At 41.1% G+C, this 24,326-nt stretch overlaps 1 protein-coding gene across 2 annotated transcripts in view; it reads right to left on the bottom strand.

The window, feature by feature from the left end:
- Positions 1 to 3,550: 3,550 nt before the first annotated feature.
- CSMD1 (CUB and Sushi multiple domains 1) overlaps positions 3,551 to 24,326 on the bottom strand; it is a 1,381,920-nt gene continuing 1,361,144 nt past the window's right edge. For both annotated transcript variants that reach the window (XM_075268411.1, XM_075268410.1), the window contains 2 exons: positions 12,329 to 12,458; positions 3,551 to 4,650 (listed from right to left, as the gene is read on the bottom strand). In XM_075268411.1, coding sequence (XP_075124512.1) covers positions 4,491 to 4,650; positions 12,329 to 12,458 — 290 coding nt within the window. In that variant the 3' untranslated portion in view covers positions 3,551 to 4,490. The remainder of the gene's footprint in view (positions 4,651 to 12,328; positions 12,459 to 24,326) is intronic.

Here is a 24,326-nt window from a genome sequence, read left to right as displayed (position 1 = left end):
TTTTGTACATTTAAGAAACATGGCATTATGCTTAAGTTAGTAGCAATTTGAGAGGTGATTTCCTTTTAGTACACCACTATCCTCTATTTCCTGCATGCCTATAAATTTGCATAGATGGGGTAGAGTAACCCAGAAACATGCAATGCCAAACTAAGACACGTCCAGCAAGTCTTATATAAAACCTGTTGTATTTTAAAATAGTAAAATGTTTCTTTTTTAAAAAAAAAAAAAACTTCTAACAGAGTTCTGGAGAAATATTTGCATTTTGAAAAACAGCTTTTATGTTTTGCTTTCTGTCGGATGCACTAAACCAGGATGTGGTCTCATGAAAAAGAAAAGAACATTAAAATAATAGTTTCATTTTATTTTTCTGCTTAAGTATAAAGCATACCCCTTGTTGTAACATAAAGGATTATAGTCCAATAGCTTTTTTTTTTTTTAAGAAAAATTGTGAATATATTGTTTTAACAGACATATAAAACGGTTAGTTAAAAAAAAAATTGGATAAGTTCTATTGTTGTCTGTTTGATGGATTTATGGACCCAATTGAAATCAATGAGTTCATTTTGACAAACATAAAATTGGACTGACAATTTAAAATTCCTCAAAAAAGATACAAAACAGATGATGCACTGTCTTCATAGAGACAGACAGACATGAAATGGACTGGATGTAACTTGACTTTAAAAACGTATTGATTTGATCTTGATATATCCAGTCCATTTGGTTCAAACAATCAATTAACAAGTGTTATTATGAAGCAGGAAGCTGGGCATGAGTCTCCATGTTTATTTCACCTATTCTCCTTCACCTGCAATTGAATATTGTACTTTCACGGTATGCCCTGAGGTATTTAATAGACAGGGCCTTGAACGGCTTATTCTGCACATGAGTACCAGTGATCACTGTCAAAAGTATAATACTTCATAAAATTGTCTCATACAGGCAGATACTTGGCCATACATTGTAGAAAGCCTTCAGCTTTGAGCAAGAACAGATTTGAAGTTGTTTTCAGTAAACAAAATTGCCATTGAACTCAAGCGGAGATCTTAAGCCTTTTTCACAGATTAGTAATTTTCTTATAAACCAAAATCAGGAATGATCCGAAAACACAGAACAGGTGCACATTTTCCCCTTATATTTTAATCTGAGTAGTCACAACTAGTTTTGGCTTACATAGACTGATGTAAAACTCTGAAGAAGTATTGATATGGGAGGGCTGATCTGGTCCGGAGCCAAGAGGGTAAATCCTGGTAGCTGGGGTAGTGTTGGGCTGCTGTGGTGCAAGAGTCACTAAGTAGCAGTGGTGTGTCTATAAAGTGATATGCGGCCGATATACCTAAACTCAAATGTATCCTAAGAAACTTCTTGTATTTGCGTTAAAAAAAATCCTTAACAGCAGTAGATCACTATATAAAATTAGATATCATGCTAATACACAGTCTGAATGGAAATTAATGATGTTAAGTCTGACCTGTCCCCTACTCTGCCCCATCCAGCTGCACGGGAACTATCCAACATTAGTGGTCATTTTGTTTTCTATACCTTTGGCATCCCGGTAAAAAGATGCAGGTATGTACCCTGATTTATTTTTTCTCACCAGTTACTGGAGATCCCCTTACATCCATTACCTAAAATTTATTTTCAGTGGAATATAGTTTAATAAATTATACAGTTATAGGTGTTTACTATGAACAACTTAGTGAACATCTAAAACAGATAGTGCTGATGAAAGGATCCTATTTTTATCATTGAAATCAATGAATTGCAATAAGCATGGGACCACATTTACTAATACTCAGACAACAAATTTAGACAGGCAGTCTGAGAATACATCACTGTGGCTGATGCCAATCTAGAGTATCTTTAGACTGCTAAGTTTATGCCTCATTTTAGTTGGCTTACTTTAAAGGCTCGTTCACATCTGTGCCTGGTCTCCGTTCATGCAGGTTTCCGTTTCCTGCACAAAACTGAGCAGGAGACGGAAACTTGCAAGACTCTTTCAAACTCATTCATTTGAATGAGTTTGAAAGATGTCCGGCCGAGAGCGCCGGTGAGCGTGCAGAAGATGGAAGCTCAGAACGGACTTCGGGCGCTAGTGTGAACCTAGCATAAGTCAGAATTATATGACACAATTTTGGTGACTTTTTGGCGTATTGTGGGGAATTTAAGGCACTTTCTTTTTCTGAGAATCCATAACCACATATCTAGCAAGTCCAAAAATTCTAGCCCCATCAAGAGGCACCATTTTGTAACAAAGATGCACCACATTTATGCCAGTGTCTAGTTGTAACTACAGTATTAAACCTAGGCCATAGTGTAAAGATTTTAGCTTTTTCACATTGCTTGTACCCAGGTGTATCAGAACTTTAAGATACTGATACAACATCAGGAGAAGAAAAACAAGGTAATTATATGTCTAATCTTATACAAGAAGTGGCAGAAATACAGTGACTGATTTACATATTGTGTATATAAAGTCTAGCTTAAATACAGTGCAATCATTCACTTATCATGTATATGTATTAGATTTCACTATATTTCATCATAACCCAATATATTTTTATATCTCCTAGAAAATAACTGTGACATGCTGTATCAACAGTTAAACATTCCAAAATTATTTTAACACAATTTTACAAAAGTCATATGGTTTCAGTCCATAGTATAGACCTGTATACGATAACTATATAAAGTTGGAGTAATAGCTTGCTATGAAAATATAGTCAAATTTAGTCTATAGTGTTCTTGTGTTCGTGCTACGATACTGCAATGTTAAAGGTCAGGTCCATCAAGATCTTTTTTTCATATTGAAACTGACCAGGAAAGAATTCAATTCAAGGGTTGAATTGTCAGAAAATGATCTGTTTAACTCAAGGTTTTATATTTAAAGTTTTATTTTTTATTTTTAGTGATTGCATTATTTTATTTCATTTTCTATGCATCAATAATGCTGAAATCCTCCAGTGTTTACGCAGACCGTTGAGGCTTCTGTAGACTGAGACCTTCTGCTTTGTACAGATTTCTTCTCTGCAGTTATCGCAGCATGTTCAGGCAGGTTGAAAGGTAAGAACTGTATTATAAGCTAGAGAGAGATAACACTGGATCCTTCATTCACAAATGGTGAGGGTAGTAGCACCCCTCCCCCCCCCCCTCACACAGTAACCTCAGTACAGGCCATACATTATGCCTAAATCTCTCTACCTTAAAGCCAACAAGTTATATCTTTTTCTTATCTCCATGTGAGTCAAACAAAAAAGAACTATCTTCCAGAGACCACCCCTTTAATAATAGTTTTAGGACAATGGCAATCAGACTGATCTAACACTATCTAAATTGGAAGTCATAAATATAGAATTCTCTTTTTTGAAAATTTTTTGTACCATAAGAACACTTATTGCATCGAAGAAAATAAAACCTAAGACACCTTATAATGCAAATGACATAGTTTTGTACTTGATCTTTTGTTTGAATAAATAACTTTTCACAATTTGTCAAACACCCGCTGTTTAATTGTATAATACAAATTTTTAATGTCAACCCTGTTTTTTATTTATTTTTTATAAGAAAATAAGACATAAAATATATATTGTACAAAAATTGACTGCTGCTTCTGGGCATGATGTTGGTTTATGATGATGTAAAATCTGTCTGTAATAAAATGAACAGAAACACAGTTTCTTTTTGTTAGGAATTGATGATTCATTATGACTTCCAGAGCTGTGAGATCTGGTGTCTAGTGAAATGGGTGGCAATGAGGATGATATATTTTTTTTAACAATTGAACATTTTCATTATAAACCCTGTTTTTTTCTTGATGACATGGAATCCACTCATTTCAGACATACTAGTGCAAAAAAATTGTGCAGAAATATTTTGCAACACCAGCTGAATGAAAAAATTTGCAAACCGCCTAGTGCACAAATAGTGTCTGATAGATCTGGTTGCTTTAAATGGTTACAAAATGTCATTGATTTAATGGTAAAGCATTTTTTTTATATTTGCAACCACAACTCGGGTTGTCCTCTCCTTCAGGTTTAGTGTGTCATTCAGGACATTCATGTTTCTTGGGATACAAAAAATATAGATGTACTGTGGAATATTCATCCATCACAGAACATAGATGATCCAAGTGCCCAAAATATTGCAATGAAAGGCATTCTGCCACATACATGTTATCATATATGAGGCATCAAAAGAACGAAGTGGCATGAATCTGTAGTCTTCCTGAAGTAATCCTTGATGGTAAGCAGCTTGCAGCCAGGCATTGTAATCCTACTGGAAATGAAGGGACGTCTTTACTTTCATCTTCAGAAGACTCAACTTATTAAAATCAAGGACTAGAGATGCATGTACCGTTTGCTGATCAATGGTGTTAAAGATTGCAGCAGCAAAGCCAGAAGTAGTAGATATTGGTTTAGGGCACCAATGGAAATTCTGCTTGTCCATCAGAGGTATGGCTATGAATCAGTCTTTATGGGCACCAAAGGCTATACCACTGTGCAAACTGTGTTTAGTGTTGTGTCAAATCTAACAGCTTTTGCCTCTGTGGGTTTTAAGTTTGTATCATACATTGGATTTTCAAATGATGCTTGTCCATTACTGTTTTCATGCCCAGCATATCCATTATACTGCACTTTGGGTCTTGCTCTGTAAAACAGAAGAAACTAATGATAAATTGAAGGAATGAAAAAATATCAACTTAAAGCACAGAAATTCCAGTTCAATCTGCACGCAACGTGTTATAGAGCAAGAGGAACTGAGCAGATTTGTTTTTTTGTGGAAAAATATCCAATACAAGACTGCTTATTTGAGGCTTAATAGTCAAGTAGACAATCTTATTCTCTCTTTATGTAAAGTTATGCAGGTTGTCAGTCAGCGAGTAGGACCACCCACATGACTACTAAGACAAGAAACTACACTTATTTAAATGAAACATTGCAAACTATATATCAATCTGCTGAACCCTTCCTAATATGTAACATTTTACCTACAGATCTCACTACATTTTCAACACAGGTTCCTTTAAATCATCATAATACATGTAAAATGCAATAAGTATAAAAAAATAATTTGAAAATCAAATAGTCTACTTCACATTCAAGATGGAAACATGTTATATCTAAAAGTATATTTACATTAGTCATTACACATGAATTTTATTATGTGGCATTAAAAGGGAGTCTGTGTCTGAGTCCTACAAAGAACAGACCAGATCTATAGTATTTCATGGTCTTTAATGCTGCCAGTTTACAGATGTTATTCTATATTCTGTTGTTGGAAGTTTGTGGTTCTGTTTTCTTCTACTGTTGGGCCTAGTAGATATTTAAAAGGGGACCATGTTTAAAATACAAGTAATTAGGAAAAAATCCAAGAATGTCAGCTTGGCATCATTTGGTGCACCCTTGAAAAATCAAGACAAAACCTGGGACTAATCAGCAGCTTCAAATATAGTTTATGGGAAATTGTATTTCTCCTACCATATTCTGCATATTTGTCTCTGTGTGTGGATTAACATGTCTTGTCTTCCCTGTACTTCATTATTTGCATTTACAAATCTTGTTTGGGGTTGTACTTATATTGTTTTACCTCTGACCTTAACCCTCTTACTGCCTGCACAAAACAATGAAACATGATGCTATTATATTATATTATTATTGTTAATACTGTAATACTAATGATATTCATCATTTATATAGTGTACCAGCATATTCTAAAGCTTTCTACAGTTCGTTCGTTAGCTAAATGTATAAAGAACAATGGACATTACAAAACAAATCCACATATCAAACAAGTGCAATAAGGACGCTGCGCAAAAGAATTTACAACCTACGAGGAAATGACTGACACAAGTTGTAAGAGTGCATGTTTTGTACAATGGTCAAAAAATTGAATGAGTTAAACTATTAAGTTTAACTTTAGGGTCTGCATATTTTGGTCCTGATTCTGACGTGGGAAGCTTCCGACAGTCGCGGCTTCCCACTCAAATGAATGGGCCTAGTCTGGAGGGTGCTGTTGCGAGGCAGAGGCTGCAGCTGAATCAGCTGCATAATCCGCCTGACGAAAGGGCAGATCGCTTCTTTTTTTCGCAAGCGGGAACAAACTGTTAGCGGAGAAAAGAAAGCTAGCAGTCTGCACAGACCTCTATTGTTAGGGGGCGGAAATCTGCCCCCTTTTGCCCCGTGTGAACGAGCCCTTAGATTGCTGGCAGAAGGTGGAGTACTGGTATACAGAGATGAGAGAGGGGAATGATGCAGTACTGAAGAATTTTATGGCTGTGAATGATAAGCTTAATGAAGAACGTAAAAGAGGCATCAGTATAGTTGTTGAACAAACAGACAAGCTTGGAAGGGGGAAGGAAAAGTTTAATGAGAACTAGACTGATTATAGTAATGTATGAAGAGGTGAAATGAAGTGAAGGGTGTTTTGGAAGTGCAAGTGATACCTGTCTATAAGGACTAAAGGGACTATTTGTGTTGTGCATAGTCCTAACACAGCAGGCATGCCACCTAATAGATATTGTGACACCATGCACTGAAATATAAACAGAAGGAATAGTTTGGTAGGTGGAAAAACAAGAGAGAGCTCAGTTTTTGGAATAATCAGCTCTAGACAGAGAGAGGACATGACAATCAATGTAGGCTTGTAGTTGTGCAGGGGTGGTATCATCTGATTAGCAATATAATAGCTGTAAATGTCATCATTTAAGAGTCATTGATATCCATTGATAGCTAATCCAACAGGGATAATCAATCCATTATTTGCTAATCAACCCAAACAGCAAAGGGAAGAAGTAGAACAAGCAAATGATACAGTAAGCAATTGGTCAGAAAGGTAGAGAACTGAGAACTGGTGCTCTGGTACGGCAGATTTTTTTTTTACGTATTCAGGTTCTGAGGCTCCTGGTAGACTAGTGTGGCATAGTAGCCGCCAAGCAGAGGTAGTTGTCAGAAAACAGCAGCATGTAGTCTATGATGAATAAAGAGAGAGTTTCTCATCGATGATCTGATGAATGAAAAGATGGTCAGAAGCAAAAAGATCCTCAGAACTTTTAGTATGAGCCTGCACATACTCCCATAAGCAAGAAGATTTATTTGGCATGCTACATGAGCCAGTTTTTCTTTCCCCTTGAGATCTGGAGCAGGATCTGTTACATAATGAACACCACAGTGTCGATTGGGGGTACTTGGTTGGAACTTTTTTTCACCATAGTGCACTTGTCTTGGAAAAGTTGAGAAACACTGATCTAAAGTATGAAACACCAAAACAGAGATCCAGAACCAGGGGCATAACTTGAGGAGGTGCAGAGGATGCAGTCACACCGGGGCCCAGGAGCCTTAGGGGGCCCATAAGCACTGGCATCAGTATTGAGATTGCAGCTTCCATCAGGCCCATAAACCAAGGAGATCCACATATTACCCTAACCGCACTAAGGTTGATTAAACTCCTTAGCACCAGTAACCATCACTATCAAGAATTTACTGTAGGGATGAGGTTGGGCACACCAGACAAAAGATTTCACCGGGGCCCACAAGAGTTTAGTTACACCACTGTTCAGAACAATCAATAGAGAGTAGGTGCCATTTCCATGACATCATTTAAGATTTTAGTCAAGGTAGTTTCTGTAGCTGGTGTAGTTTTATGTAGTGGAGGATGGAAATCAGACTGTAAGGGTTCGAGAAGAGAGTTAGCACAGATATCCATTATGTAATAGTAGACTAAGTGTTTCGTAAATCTAGAGGTGAATAGGAGATTACAGATGTTTTTCAAAAATTGGGTAGAAACAGCATGTTTTAAAAATGAGGCAATACATGTAAGGAGCAAAACAGGATCAATTGTAGAGACTGTGGTGATGATTTTGTTAGAGGTTAATTTGAAACATTAGCTATGCACAAATTTAATCTACATATTTATATATTGCATTAAGCATATCTCTACATTAGGCAAATCACAGCACAAGCAATAATAGGGTGGCACAACAATGAAATATGTATCCCTTCTGAGGTTTAATTATAGCCTTACATCAAGTTTTCCGTGGGATGGAAAATGTTAGAAGCAGCAATTGAGCAGATGTCAAAAGTAAAACAAAAAAGAAAGGTAAGGAAATCTGTGCTATTTTGTTTGAGAGAAAACGTCACGAGGGAAGCAAAGATGTTCATTATGTATGTACCTAATATTTAGTATAGAAAAGAGGTTTATGTTTTAAGACATGAAGCTATATTTACATATAATATTTCACATATTACTGCTAGAATAGATATTTAATCTTCATAGAATGGATTCATTATTTAATCTATTCATGTAAGATTGTAAGACTTTATTGGTGATTCTATTTTAAAGTCATTATTTATAATTTTGCAAAATAAACATACATTACAATCACACTGTAATATAATATTATTATTATTATTATTATTATTATTATTATTTCATTTCCTATTTGTATACAGATTTTTAATTTTTTTTTTTATAATGGGTCATAATTGTTAAACAACTGAATCCAAATAGTCCAGGACAGTTGAATCTGTTGATTTTTTAGGGCACTATAATGACTTTCTGAAAACATTGGAGCAAAAAGTGGAAAAAAAAAAAGACATTTTCCCACATAGGGTATGGTATACTGCCATAGGTGGGATCAAAACAGTAGAATTTTAGAGCAGAACCATACTGCGTATAGAAGTGATCCATCCTCTGCCTAGTTATTAAAAGAGAGATATGATGTAAAGGCCCTAAAATCTTCTAATATAACTCTGTATTCTATTCAGGAATTTCATTTGCATTGAGAAGTTTGAGGAACAGTTAAGTGAGAAATGTTTACTATAAATTTAGAATGGGACTTATCGAAAGAGAAAAGCCTAGGGTTTTGTAATAGAGTACAAGTACAGGTCAGGAGTGTTAAGAGATCTAGAGTACCAAGATGATTTTCGTGAATCAGACACTGCTAATATTACTGTCCTGCACTGTAGATAGGGGAAAATGGGATTTAAGCCAAAGAGTGACTTAATGGGAGGGAATGAACCCATCCTCCAAGAGCACCTCTGTACCTTGGGCTGTCAACCATATCTAGGCTACAGTTTTAGACGAAGTAGTGTAATTTCAGTCCCAGATGGACATCTGTATAAAATATTACAGTAGAGTCCAGAATCTGATTAAACCAAGTCAGAACTTCATTAAGAACTCAAAAAATAATATATATATATATATATATATATATATATATATATATATATATATATGCACCAAATTTACTTACTGTTTACTTACAAATGTAGGTAATCCAGGCCTTATTCATATAGTACCAACTGCTTAGTCATGCCATGACTAAGGGCTGGATGGATTAAAAATGCATAAGAAGAGTTGGTTTTGTCATAGGCTGGACTCTCGTTTTATCTGCTGCTTATGGTAGAAGTTCCTAGCAGTACCAGGTATCTACTGCATTGCTGGACTGATATCCTACTTCACTATGTGGATGTCTAAAACTACCATGACACGAGAGGCTCATAGATATTGGGAAATTCCCCAAGCCACACAAAGGACATAAGGAGGCAGATAATTTTTCTAAATAGGCAAGGTTCAATGGGCAATGATGGGTGATATAAAGTATTTCAGGCAGCAAGATCATTTACATAAGATTTAACCACCCCACTACCTATAGAAGTCTAGCCCAGTAGTAAATGTATTGAATAAGAGGTTGTATGCTGGTTGTATGAAAGTCAAGAATATGTATGATGTAGATATACACCAACCTATTTAGGAGAGTGACACTACTGTAGATGAGCAAGGCCCTAGTTATTGATACAAATAAACAGCAAGGCCTTAGAAAAAAGAGGTATTGACATGCAGCTCCCATCTATTGCTTATCCAGAGTGAAGAGTACTACTCCCAAGACCTGTAAACTGGTCACTACTCACTATGCTTACAATAACACTAGAGCATAGCATGGGTCATCTCTTAATGGGGGCCTGTATGCTCTTCTGCAAAGTCTGATTTAGTAAATACTTGCATTACTCATTTTACTGCAATTCTGGGGTATCTTTTCCAAGAACTGTGTTCTTTCTGTTCCTCCATTTTTCCTGCTGAAAATATCTAAATAGCTTCAGCTAGGTGTTACTATTCCCCTTTCCAATGGGCATGGAATACTCTGGCACTGTCCAAATAGCACACGGGACTAGTGACACCCAGATTATTCATACTTTTGTAGGAGGAATAACAGTAGACCAAAACAACAAAGTTCTTAAGAAAATTGTCCCAACATTATTATTTCATAGAGAAAAACTATAAGTATTTACTGATAAGTATTTACAATAATACAGACATGTCAGAAGAGCTGATAGGTCCTCTTTAAGTACAGAGCCATTCATTCCAACTTACATACAGCTGTTTCAGGCTTACGTGCCCTCATCAGTGCAAGATATTGAAATCATGGCTTCTGTGGTATAGGGCTTGGGTATTAATCTGTAAGTACAAATACAAAATGGGAAACCATTACTCTTGTGATCAGTTAGCAACTTTTTCATGGAATGGATTTGAATTCTATATTAGCAGATCATTTTTTTAAACACTGTTTTAAATGAAGATGTTTCAAGTACTCAATATCCTATGCATTGCTGGCTTTGCTTACATCAGACATAAAATGTTTCAATTCTATATTTGCCTTTACTATTTGAAAAGATAACCATAGACTTGTAAAGGACCAAACTGCATATCACCTGACCTCTTGATGTATTGTCCTGAATATTTTGTAAGTGATAATTACCCTTTATTAAATGAATGCATATGTCTATGGTTGGGGTTAATGGACTAAGTGTTCTAAGGAGGTAATTTCGCTGAATTGAATGGAACTTTTCTTAAAAGCATCTGTAAGTGTGTTTCTTAGAAGCATGCAAATTATGCTTGTCATTATGATTGAAACAGAATAGTAAATTATTAGTTTCCAACATTAAAATAGTGTTTACATCAATAACACACATACACACACACAAATTCAGCAAACTGCAACTTGAAATTTAACACACTACAAAGGGATGGCTATAAGTGTCAAGTTAAAGTTTGTTACACTAGGAACATGGTATGTAACACATTAACTGTCAAGTACTGTATATGTGTGCTGTGACATTTATTACAGTGACATTTATTGCATGATAAATCTGGTGCATCTTTAGACTGTCTACTCTACATTTATATTACTTATTGGTTGGCTTGGTTTGCTACAAACAATGTGCCAGTTCATCATCATTTTGCTCAGAGATTCTGTTGTGTTTTTATCTATTTGGCAACTTTTTAAATGGATTTACCTAATTTATTGAGTGCCATGTTTTATTGATTTGCACCTACCATAATGTTCACACAGTGTCCATTGCCCTGCTGTGTCAATGGACAAACAAACCATTAAAACAACGGACACCTAGTGTTCCCAACAGACCCCATTAACTATAAAAACATAAATAGGGTGCAGGATAACGCTCAACTGGCACACCACCATTGGATGCATGTCCACTGTGGAAACCAAACTCTCAATGACATGTAGCAGGAAAGATAAATGACGGCATTTCAAAAAATTATCAGCAAATATTTTATTCTAAGCAGTCATATCAAAAGAGACAAATTTATTGTCTCCATCACCCACCAATGGTTATCTAAGCCTGTTCATTACCTCTTGTCTTTAAGACCCAAGCCTATGCCTGATGAAGGGACTAGTTTCCGAATGAAACGTTGCAGCAATAATGGATAACTGAAGTTTACATTGTCTCCTTTGATGTGACTACTTACAATTAATCATCTGCAGATCATTTTTTGGAGCCCTATCACATATCTTTCCCATTAACTACAATGGGATCCATTGGGTGTTTTTTAAACTGAATCTGACAGATGAAAAAGTCATACTTGCAGCAGTTTTTCATCTGGCGATTTTCAGTCATCATTGCGATGGAGTCTCTAAACAGAGACTCTAATGCAGATGTGAACCCAGCCTTATTAGCCTGTTGTGGTTATGGTTTTGAAGACCTATAGGTATATGCCTAATTCATTACGTGGCTTTTAAAAAGTTACAAAATATTTGCACAAGCACAATTCACTTTAAAAATTGCACTAAAACACCATTTTATGATAAATCAGTGCCAATGTAGACACATTTTTAGCATGCCATTTCTGCTAATCCATATTCCCTTTGTCAGACAAGACCTAAAAAATACCTAGTCTCATATACATAACTGTTCATTTGTTTAGCTTTTTTTTTTTTATTAACACAAATATAAACAAATTCTTTTGCATTTTAATTGGTAAATCTGCCAAAAATATATATTTAAATAACTGTAATATTCATATTTACCTGTGTTTATAAAGGTAGAATGCAAATCCTGATAATATAAGTGCGAAAAATGGTACCAAGATTGCAGCTGCTACAGAACTGCTGTTTGTGCCATAGTAGTTATTGGAAGAGTCACTGACATTAAGTGGATCTGTAACAAATCAAACAAATTGTAAATTGAAACGTTTTGCAATATTTCCAAAGCTTTCATTTATTTAGTATTATCATTACATTATATATTGTGTAAAATCAATAATATATCAACTTCAGTCATTCAGACCCTGACAGTACTATAAGCTTTTCAGGATAGGATCTGCTTTGATTTCTCAGTATTTGATACATCAGATATTTGCTTTCAAATATGATTTATTAACTCTAGAGATAAGCGAGTACTGTTCGGATCAGCCGATCCGAACAGCACGCTCCATAGAAATGAATGGATGCACCTGGTACTTCCGCTTTGACGGCGGCCGGCCGCTTAACCTCCCGCGTGCCGGCTACGTCCATTCATTTCTATGCGAGCGTGCTGTTCGGATCGGCTGATCCGAACAGTACTCGCTCATCTCTAATTAACTGGTTCTGCCAGAGGCTCATCTGTGATGAGACGGAGTCTAAGATCGGACCACAATGGAGATTACTGTGGTCTGATCTTAGACTCCGCGTGATCACAGACAAGCCTCTGACAGAAACAGCGTTGATTGGCTGAATGCTGTACACTGTATAGCATTCAGCCAATCAACGCTGGTTCTGAATCGAATCTTTACTGCAAATAGGAGTAGTATTCGAACGAGTACGAGTATTTCGAATACCGTAGTATTCTATCGAATACCTACTCGATCGAATACTATTCGCTGATCTCTTGTAGAAACCATTTAGTGAAGCAGTTCAGGTCAATTCCTAAAACAAAAATCCCTTTGAACTGTACAATATATAGAAAATATTGAAAGAACTTGTTATAATCATATAATCTTCTATGTCAAATACCACTTTCAGGTACACAGCACAGCAAAAATGTGGTGCGGTAAAAACTACAGTAGCAACACATCATGGTTTTTCTCACAGAACTTAGTACTAATAACACGCTCAGATCGGCTATTACACTAAGAAATAGCCGAGCTAAGCGTGTTAGTAGTTCTAAGTAATAGCCAAGCTGAGCTAGTCGTGTTAGTACAGGAGGAGTAGCTGGAGGGATGGTTGGGTGTAGTGCAGAGCTCTTTCATCTCCGGTGTCTGGGGTAGCCGAGCTAACCGCATGGGCTCTGCTATATCTCACTATAGAAATGCATTGACCAGCGTTGATTGGCCAGTGTACGGGCATTCAGCCAATCAACGCTGGCCAATGCATTCCTATGGGAAAAAGTCAGCTCGCGCATATCGCAAGCTGAAAGGGATCCCAACAAGATAGAGCCCCAAAGAGCTAGGTGAGTGACATTTCCCCCTAAATAAAGGTAATCCCTAGCTAACCCTGCCTGTAGATCTGTCCCTGTCTCACATTCATATAGTTCACAGTCTCAAATTCGTCGAATGGTAAATCCCCCATTCGTCTAAATTGGAGGTTATCTGTTTCCTGCCACCAATTCCTTTTTCCGATTTTTTTTTCACTGCCTATGTTGTCGTAGTTCCTGTAGTGGTGCAAAAAAACGCGCCAGGGAAGGTGGGAGGGGAATCAAATTTTTAGTGAGTTTGCCACCTGGTGTTCGATTGGAATCGAACACCTCGAACGGCCTGATATTCAATCGAATATCAATTCGATCGAACGCCATTCGCTCATCTCTACTCATATTTTATCAAGTAGACTGCACAAAGGTATTTATATATACAGTAATTAATCTGGAGAATATATAGCCGTGATTGTGTATTTATAATTGTATCATGTGTTAAAAGAAAAAAAAGACTTAAAATATAGTTTGGTCCATTAGATTTTGGATATGTTAGTCCAGCATTCACACTACATGCTGGTAAAACAAAAGCAGAGTCTGCTATTTCTTGGATAATGATGTCTCTTTAGAGGATAGAAAGAATCAGAACCAATTAAATGATAACAGGCAAGCAAAAATTAGAGGTGTCTTTTGTTTGTGACACACTAATAGAAGCTACACTGATATGGTATGATCAAGGGCATCAGCTTAATGACAAAATAACAAATAATAAAACCTGGGTATCAGTATATCAACGTTTAGTGGTTAAAAAATGAGGTTTATAATATTAATTGGTAAGAAATTGTAGAACAATGATGTTTTAGCCTTTCTTGTCTGCATAAAGACAGCTTGATAGGTTTGAATAAGTAGTAAAGTACAACTACAATGCTCGTAATAAAGTTATGTGATTTCCCGCTAGAGTTATAACAACATTGTTCTATTGCTCATTAGCTGCAACATCTACTGTATAATCGCACTGGTGCAATATATTCCAGCAGTATATATTCCAGTAGATATTTTTAGCCATGTTATAATAAAGCTAAAAATGACAAATTTATTAGCAATCTAGCTAGATTATCGTGAGTTTCATTGTGAATATTTCATCCTTCTCAGATACAAAACTGGGTGCTATAAAGTATGTCCTGTGTGTATTTATATTATTATTATTATTATTATTATTATTGTTATTATTATAATGGTAACAGTAATAATAATAATAGAGATGAGTGAAAAGTGAAATATTCGAGATTCGATATTCGTTTCGAGTAGAACCTCAATATTCAACTACTTGATTGAATATCGAATCCCATTATCGTCTATGGGAAAAAATGCTCATTTCAGGGGAAACCGCTATATGACTAAAGGAGAGTCACCAAGTCCATGAATAGCAGGAGGAGAGCGTTTAGGAGAAGTGCTGTGCAGTTAATGCGCTTTAACTGCACAGCGCTTGCATTTGCACTGATAAAAAGTCAGCTCCCTCATAACAGCAAGCTGCCAGCTCTCCCGACTAGCAAGGACAAGCCTGCTGCAAAACCAGTGTTGATTTGCTGCAGGCTCGTCTTTGCTAGCCAGGAGAGCTGGCAGCTTGCTGTTACGAGGGAGCTCTCTCTTTCTCATAGGAATGAATTGACCAGCGTTGATTGGCCAGTGTACAGCATTCGGCCAATCAACACTGGTTCTGCTGGAGGCTCGTCTGTGAGGAGGCGAAGTCTAAGATTTGACCACAACAGTCTCCACTGTGGTCCAATCTTAGACTCCGCCTCCTCACAGACGAGCGTCCGGCAGAACCAGCGTTGATTGGCCGAATACTGTACACTGGCCAATCAACGCTGGTCAATTCATTCCTATGAGAAAAAGTAAGCTCACTCGTAACAGCAAGCTGCCTGCTCTACTGACTAGCAAGGACGAACGTGCTGCAGAACCAGCATTGATTTGCCAAATGCTATACACTGTATAGCATTCGAGCAATCAACACTGGCTCTGAATCGAATATTTACTGCGAATAGCTAGTAATATTTGATCGAGTATGAATATATCGAATACCTACTTGATCGGATACTACTCGCTCATCTCTAATAATAATAATAATAATAATAATAATAATAATAATAATGATGTTATTAGTAGAGATGAGCGAACAGTGTTCTATCGAACTCATGTTCGATCGGATATTAGGCTGTTCGGCATGTTCGAATCGAACACCGCGTGGTAAAGTGCGCCATTACTCGATTCCCCTCCCACCTTCCCTGGCGCCTTTTTTGCTCCAATAACAGCGCAGGGTAGGTGGGACAGGAACTACGACACCGGTGACGTTGAAAAAAGTAGGCAAAACCCATTGGCTGCCGAAAACATGTGACCTCTAATTTAAAAGAACAGCGACGCCCAGCTTCGCGTCATTCTGAGGTTGCAATTCACCGGGGACGGAGGTTTCCGTCCAGTTAGCTAGGGCTTAGATTCTGGGTAGGCAGGGACAGGCTAGGATAGGAAGGAGAAGACAACCAACAGTTCTTATAAGAGCTAAATTCCAGGGAGAAGCTTGTCAGTGTAACGTGGCACTGACGGGCTCAATCGCCGCAACCCAGCTTTCCCAGGATCCTGAATGGAATACACTGTCAGTGTATTCCCGTATACCCGATATATACCCCCGATACCCGTTCCAACGGTGTGCCCCCCCACCTTCACCCCAGAAATACACTGCAAGTCCCCTAGCAATAGAATTGGGGCTATATACACCCACTATTTTTGCTACTGCCATATAGTGCCATTGTCTGACTGGGAATTCAAAGAATATATTGGGGTTACGTGCACCCACAATTTTTGCTACTGGTATATAGTGCCATTGTCTGACTGGGAATTCAAAGAATATATTGGGGTTATAAATACCCTCATTTCTTGCTACTGGTATATAGTGCCATTGTCTGACTGGGAATTCAAAGAATATATTGGGGTTATAAATACCCTCATTTCTTGCTACTGGTATATAGTGCCATTGTCTGACTGGGAATTCAAAGAATATATTGGGGTTACAAATACCCTCATTTCTTGCTACTGCCATATAGTGCCAGTTTCTGACTGGTAATTCAAAGAATATATTGGGGTTACGTGCACCCACAATTTTTGCTACTGGTATATAGTGCCATTGTCTCACTGGGAATTCAAAGAATATATTGGGGTTACAAATACCCTCATTTCTTGCTACTGGTATATAGTGCCATTGTCTGACTGGGAATTCAAAGAATATATTGGGGTTACAAATACCCTCATTTCTTGCTACTGGTATATAGTGCCATTGTCTGACTGGGAATTCAAAGAATATATTGGGGTTACAAATACCCTCATTTCTTGCTACTGCCATATAGTGCCAGTTTCTGACTGGTAATTCAAAGAATATATTGGGGTTATAAATACCCTAATTTCTTGCTACTGGTATATAGTGCCATTGTCTGACTGGGAATTAAAAGAATATATTGGGGTTACAAATACCCTCATTTCTTGCTACTGGTATATAGTGCCATTGTCTGACTGGGAATTCAAAGAATATATTGGGGTTACAAATACCCTCATTTCTTGCTACTGCCATATAGTGCCAGTTTCTGACTGGTAATTCAAAGAATATATTGGGGTTACGTGCACCCACAATTTTTGCTACTGGTATATAGTGCCATTGTCTGACTGGGAATTCAAAGAATATATTGGGGTTACAAATACCCTCATTTCTTGCTACTGCCATATAGTGCCATTGTCTGACTGGGAATTCAAAGAATATATTGGGGTTACAAATACCCTCATTTCTTGCTACTGGTATATAGTGCCATTGTCTGACTGGGAATTCAAAGAATATATTGGGGTTATAAATACCCTCATTTCTTGCTACTGGTATATAGTGCCATTGTCTGACTGGGAATTCAAAGAATATATTGGGGTTACAAATACCCTCATTTCTTGCTACTGCCATATAGTGCCAGTTTCTGACTGGTAATTCAAAGAATATATTGGGGTTACAAATACCCTCATTTCTTGCTACTGGTATATAGTGCCATTGTCTGACTGGGAATTCAAAGAATATATTGGGGTTACAAATACCCTCATTTCTTGCTACTGGTATATAGTGCCATTGTCTGACTGGGAATTCAAAGAATATATTGGGGTTACAAATACCCTCATTTCTTGCTACTGGTATATAGTGCCATTGTCTGACTGGGAATTCAAAGAATATATTGGGGTTACGTGCACCCACAATTTTTGCTACTGGTATATAGTGCCATTGTCTGACTGGGAATTCAAAGAATATATTGGGGTTACAAATACCCTCATTTCTTGCTACTGGTATATAGTGCCATTGTCTGACTGGGAATTCAAAGAATATATTGGGGTTATAAATACCCTCATTTCTTGCTACTGGTATATAGTGCCATTGTCTGACTGGGAATTCAAAGAATATATTGGGGTTACGTGCACCCACAATTTTTGCTACTGGTATATAGTGCCATTGTCTGACTGGGAATTCAAAGAATATATTGGGGTTACAAATACCCTCATTTCTTGCTACTGGTATATAGTGCCATTGTCTGACTGGGAATTTAAAGAATATATTGGGGTTACGTGCACCCACAATTTTTGCTACTGGTATATAGTGCCAATTTCTAACTGGGAATTCAAAATGCGCAAGGCTCCCGGAAAGGGACGTGGACGAGGCCGTGGGCGAGGTCGGGGGAATGGTTCTGGGGAGCAAGGTAGCAGTGAAGCCACAGGGCGTCCCGTGCCTACTCCTGTGGGGCAGCAAGCATTGCGCCACTCCACAGTGCCAGTGTTGCTTGCCACATTAACTAAACTGCAGGGTACAAACCTTAGTAGGCCCGAGAACCAGGAACAGGTCTTGCAATGGCTGTCAGAGAACGCTTACAGCACATTGTCCAGCAGCCAGTCAGACTCTGCCTCCTCTCCTCCTATTACCCAACAGTCTTGTCCTCCTTCCTCCCAAAATTCCCAAGCTTCACAGAACAATAACCCCAACTGTCCCTGCTCCCCAGAGCTGTTCTCCGCTCCTTTCATTGTCCCTCAACCTGCCCCTCCATTTCACGATTCCACGGACCTAACAGATGAGCATCTGTGTCCAGATGCTCAAACACTAGAGTCTCCTCCATCTCCGTTCGATTTGGTGGTGGATGACCCGCAACCCACCCTCATCGACAACGATGTGACACAGTTGCCGTCAGGGCATCCAGTTGACATGCGCATTGTGCGGGAGGAGGAGATGAGACAGGAGTTGGAAGAGGAAGTGGTGGATGATGAGAACACTGACCCGACCTGGACAGGGGGGATGTCAAGCGGGGAAAGTAGTGTGGATGTTGAGGCAAGTGCAGCACCAAAAAGGGTAGCTAGAGGCAGAGGCAGAGGTCAGCAGCTTAGGCGAAGCCAGGCCACACCCGGAATCTCCCAAGATGTTCCAGTTCGTACCCAGCCCCGAAAAACTCCCACCTCGAGGGCACGTTTCTCGAAGGTGTGGAGTTTTTTCAAGGAATGCGCCGAGGACAGATATAGTGTTGTCTGCACAATTTGCCTCTCGAAATTGATTAGGGGCTCTGAGAAGAGCAACCTGTCCACCACTTCAATGCGCCGTCATTTGGAATCCAAGCACTGGAATCAGTGGCAGGCAGCAACGGCAGGACAAAGGCCGCCTGCCGTTCACGCCACTGCCACTGCCTCTGCCACTGCCTCTGCCACTGCCACTGCTGACTGTGCTGGCGATGCACTCCAGAGGACGAGACAGGACACCACTTCATCTGCCTCCGCCACTTTGTTGACTTCTCCCTCATCCTCCCCTGTTCCTGTCTTATCTCCTTCTCCTGCACCATCAAAGGCACCATCAGGCGCTTCTTTACAACAACCCACCATCTCTCAGACATTGGAGCGTCGGCAGAAATACACTGCTAACCACCCACACGCGCAAGCCTTGAACGCCAACATCGCTAAACTGCTGGCCCAGGAGATGTTGGCGTTCCGGCTTGTTGAAACTCCCGCCTTCCTGGACCTGATGGCAACTGCGGCACCTCGCTATGCCGTCCCTAGCCGTCACTACTTCTCCCGGTGTGCCGTCCCCGCCTTGCACCAGCACGTGTCACTCAACATCAGGCGGGCCCTTAGTTCCGCGCTTTGCACAAAGGTCCACTTGACCACCGACGCGTGGACAAGTGCATGCGGACAGGTACGCTACATTTCACTGACGGCACACTGGGTGAATGTAGTTGAGGCTGGGACTGCTTCCCAAACTGGCCCGGTGTACCTCGTCTCCCCGCCTAACATTCCTGGCAGGGACACGAGAAGAACACCCCCCTCCTCCTCCTCCTCTACCGCCTCCTCCTCCGCCACCGCCTCCTCCTCCGCCACCGCCTCCTCCTCCGCTGTTAGATTGACCCCAGCTACGAGTTGGAAACGTTGCAGCACTGGCGTTGGTAGACGTCAGCAGGCTGTGCTGAAGCTGATCAGCTTGGGGGACAGACAGCACACTGCCTCCGAGGTGAGGGATGCCCTCCTCGATGAGACGGCAATATGGTTTGAGCCGCTGCACCTGGGCCCAGGCATGGTCGTTTGTGATAACGGCCGGAACCTGGTAGCAGCTCTGGAGCTTGCCGGACTCCAACATGTTGCATGCCTGGCCCACGTCTTCAACCTAGTGGTGCAACGTTTCCTAAAGAGCTACCCCAATGTTCCAGAGCTACTGGTGAAAGTGCGGCGCATGTGCGCCCACTTTCGCAAGTCGAAAGTAGCCGCTGCTAGCTTAAAATCTCTCCAGCAACGCCTGCATGTGCCACAACACCGGCTTTTGTGCGACGTCCCCACATGCTGGAACTCAACGTTTCAGATGTTGAATAGAGTGGTTGAGCAGCAGAGACCTTTGATGGAATACCAGCTACAAAACCCTAGGGTGCCACAAAGTCAGCTGCCTCAGTTTCACATCCATGAGTGGCCATGGATGAGAGACCTTTGTGACATCCTACGGGTCTTTGAGGAGTCCACAAGGAGGGTCAGCTCTGAGGATGCGATGGTGAGCCTTACAATCCCGCTCTTGTGTGTTCTGAGAGAATCCCTGATTGACATCAGGGATAACTCAGATCACACAGAGGAGTTAGGGATAGCATCCGATCCGTCACAGCTGGAGAGTAGGTCCACACATCTGTCCGCTTCACTGCGTTTAATGGAGGAGGAGGAGGAGGAGGAAGAAGAGTTGTCCGATGATGTGATGGTGATACAGGAGGCTTCCGGGCAACTTCGAATCGTCCCATTGTTGCAGCGCGGATGGGTAGACATGGAGGATGAGGAGGAAATGGAGATTGAACTTTCCGGTGGGGCCAGAGGAGTCATGCCAACTAACACTGTGGCAGACATGGCTGAGTTCATGTTGGGGTGCTTTACAACCGACAAGCGTATTGTCAAAATCATGGAGGACAACCAGTACTGGATCTTTGCTATCCTTGACCCCCGGTATAAAAACAACATCTCGTCTTTTATTCCGGTAGAGGGGAGGGCCAATCGCATCAATGCTTGCCACAGGCAATTGGTGCAGAATATGATGGAGATGTTTCCAGCATGTGACGTTGGCGGCAGGGAGGGCAGTTCCTCCAGTAGGCAACCAAGTTCTCACCGGTCCACACAAACGAGGGGCACACTGTCTAAGGTCTGGGACACCTTGATGGCACCCCCTCGCCAAAGTGCCGCCACGGAGGGTCCTAGTGTCACCAGGCGTGAGAAGTATAGGCGCATGTTGCGGGAATACCTTTCCGACCACAGCCCTGTCCTCTCCGACCCCTCTGCGCCCTACACGTATTGGGTGTCGAAGTTGGACCTGTGGCTTGAACTTGCCCTATATGCCTTGGAGGTGCTGTCCTGTCCTGCCGCCAGCGTCCTATCTGAGAGGGTGTTCAGTGCAGCCGGTGGCATCATCACTGACAAGCGCACCCGTCTGTCAGCTGAGAGTGCCGACCGGCTCACTTTGATAAAAATGAACCACCACTGGATAGAGCCTTCATTTTTGTGCCCACCTGTGTAAAGCACCCCAACATGAAACTCCATGTCTGTACTCAACCTCTCCAATTCCTCCGCATCCTCATACTCATCCACCATAAGTGTTGCACAATTCTGCTAATACTAGGCTCCCTCCACCCTGATTTCCCCCAACTCTGCTGGTTAGAGGCTCCCTCCACCCTGATTTCCACCAACTCTGCTGGTTAGAGGCTCCCTCCACCCTGCTTTCCCACAACTCTGCTGGTTAGAGGCTCCCTCCACCCTGCTTTCCCACAACTCTGCTGGTTAGAGGCTCCCTCCACCCTGCTTTCCCACAACTCTGCTGGTTAGAGGCTCCCTCCACCCTGATTTCCACCAACTCTGCTGGTTAGAGGCTCCCTCCACCCTGCTTTCCCTCAACTCTGCTGGTTAGAGGCTCCCTCCACCCTGATTTCCACCAACTCTGCTGGTTAGAGGCTCCCTCCACCATGAATTGGTCCAAACTTGGCTGTTTAGCGGCTCCCTCCACCATGAATTGGTCCAAACTGGGGTTTTTAGAGGCTCCCTCCACCATGAATTGGTCCAAACTTGGCTGTTTAGAGGCTCCCTCCACCATGAATTGGTCCAAACTGGGCTGGTTAGAGGCTCCCTCCACCATGAATTTGCCCAAACTGGGCTGTTTAGAGGCTCCCTCCACCATGAATTTGCCCAAACTGGCCTGTTTAGAGGCTCCCTCCACCATGAATTGGTCCAAACTGGGGGTTTTAGAGGCTCCCTCCACCATGAATTGGTCCAAACTGGGCTGGTTAGAGGCTCCCTCCACCATGAATTTGCCCAAACTGGGCTGTTTAGAGGCTCCCTCCACCATGAATTTGCCCAAACTGGCCTGTTTAGAGGCTCCCTCCACCATGAATTGGTCCAAACTGGGGTTTTTAGAGGCTCTCTCCACCATGAATTGGTCCAAACTGGGCTGGTTAGAGGCTCCCTCCACCATGAATTGGTCCAAACTGGGGTTTTTAGAGGCTCCCTCCACCATGAATTGGTCCAAACTGGGGTTTTTAGAGGCTCCCTCCACCATGAATTGGTCCAAACTGGGGTTTTTAGAGGCTCCCTCCACCATGAATTTGCCCAAACTGGGCTGTTTAGAGGCTCCCTCCATCATGAATTGGTCCAAACTGGGGTTTTTAGAGGCTCCCTCCACCATGAATTGGTCCAAACTGGGGTTTTTAGAGGCTCCCTCCACCATGAATTGGTCCAAACTGGGGTTTTTAGAGGCTCCCTCCACCATGAATTTGCCCAAACTGGGCTGTTTAGAGGCTCCCTCCACCATGAATTTGCCCAAACTGGGCTGTTTAGAGGCTCCCTCCACCATGAATTGGTCCAAACTGGGGTTTTTAGAGGCTCCCTCCACCATGAATTGGTCCAAACTGGGGTTTTTTAGAGGCTCCCTCCACCATGAATTTGCCCAAACTGAGCTGTTTAGAGGCTCCCTCCACCATGAATTGGTCCAAACTGGGGTTTTTAGAGGCTCCCTCCACCACGAATTTGCCCAAACTGGGCTGTTTAGAGGCTTCCTCCATCATGAATTGGTCCAAACTGGGGTTTTTAGAGGCTCCCTCCACCATGAATTGGTCCAAACTGGGGTTTTTAGAGGCTCCCTCCACCATGAATTTGCCCAAACTGGGCTGTTTAGAGGCTCCCTCCACCATGAATTGGTCCAAACTGGGCTGTTTAGAGGCTCCCTCCACCATGAATTGGTCCAAACTGGGGTTTTTAGAGGCTCCCTCCACCATGAATTGGTCCAAACTGGGGTTTTTAGAGGCTCCCTCCACCATGAATTGGTCCAAACTGGGCTGTTTAGAGGCTCCCTCCACCATGAATTGGTCCAAACTGGGGTTTTTAGAGGCTCCCTCCACCATGAATTGGTCCAAACTGGGGTTTTTAGAGGCTCCCTCCACCATGAATTGGTCCAAACTGGGGGTTTTTAGAGGCTCCCTCCACCATGAATTTGCCCAAACTGGGCTGTTTAGAGGCTCCCTCCACCATGAATTTGCCCAAACTGAGCTGTTTAGAGGCTCCCTCCACCATGAATTGGTCCAAACTGGGGTTTTTAGAGGCTCCCTCCACCATGAATTTGCCCAAACTGGGCTGTTTAGAGGCTTCCTCCATCATGAATTGGTCCAAACTGGGGTTTTTAGAGGCTCCCTCCACCATGAATTGGTCCAAACTGGGGTTTTTAGAGGCTCCCTCCACCATGAATTGGTCCAAACTGGGGTTTTTAGAGGCTCCCTCCACCATGAATTGGTCCAAACTGGGGTTTTTAGAGGCTCCCTCCACCATGAATTGGTCCAAACTGGGCTGTTTAGAGGCTCCCTCCACCATGAATTGGTCCAAACTGGGGTTTTTAGAGGCTCCCTCCACCATGAATTTGCCCAAACTGGGCTGTTTAGAGGCTCCCTCCACCATGAATTTGCCCAAACTGAGCTGTTTAGAGGCTCCCTCCACCATGAATTGGTCCAAACTGGGGTTTTTAGAGGCTCCCTCCACCATGAATTTGCCCAAACTGGGCTGTTTAGAGGCTTCCTCCATCATGAATTGGTC

This window comes from Leptodactylus fuscus, chromosome 3 (assembly GCF_031893055.1).
Source record: "Leptodactylus fuscus isolate aLepFus1 chromosome 3, aLepFus1.hap2, whole genome shotgun sequence".
Lineage (NCBI taxonomy): Eukaryota > Metazoa > Chordata > Amphibia > Anura > Leptodactylidae > Leptodactylus > Leptodactylus fuscus.
Note: the sequence above shows the minus strand (reverse complement) of the source record. Positions and strands in the feature narration are given on the sequence as shown.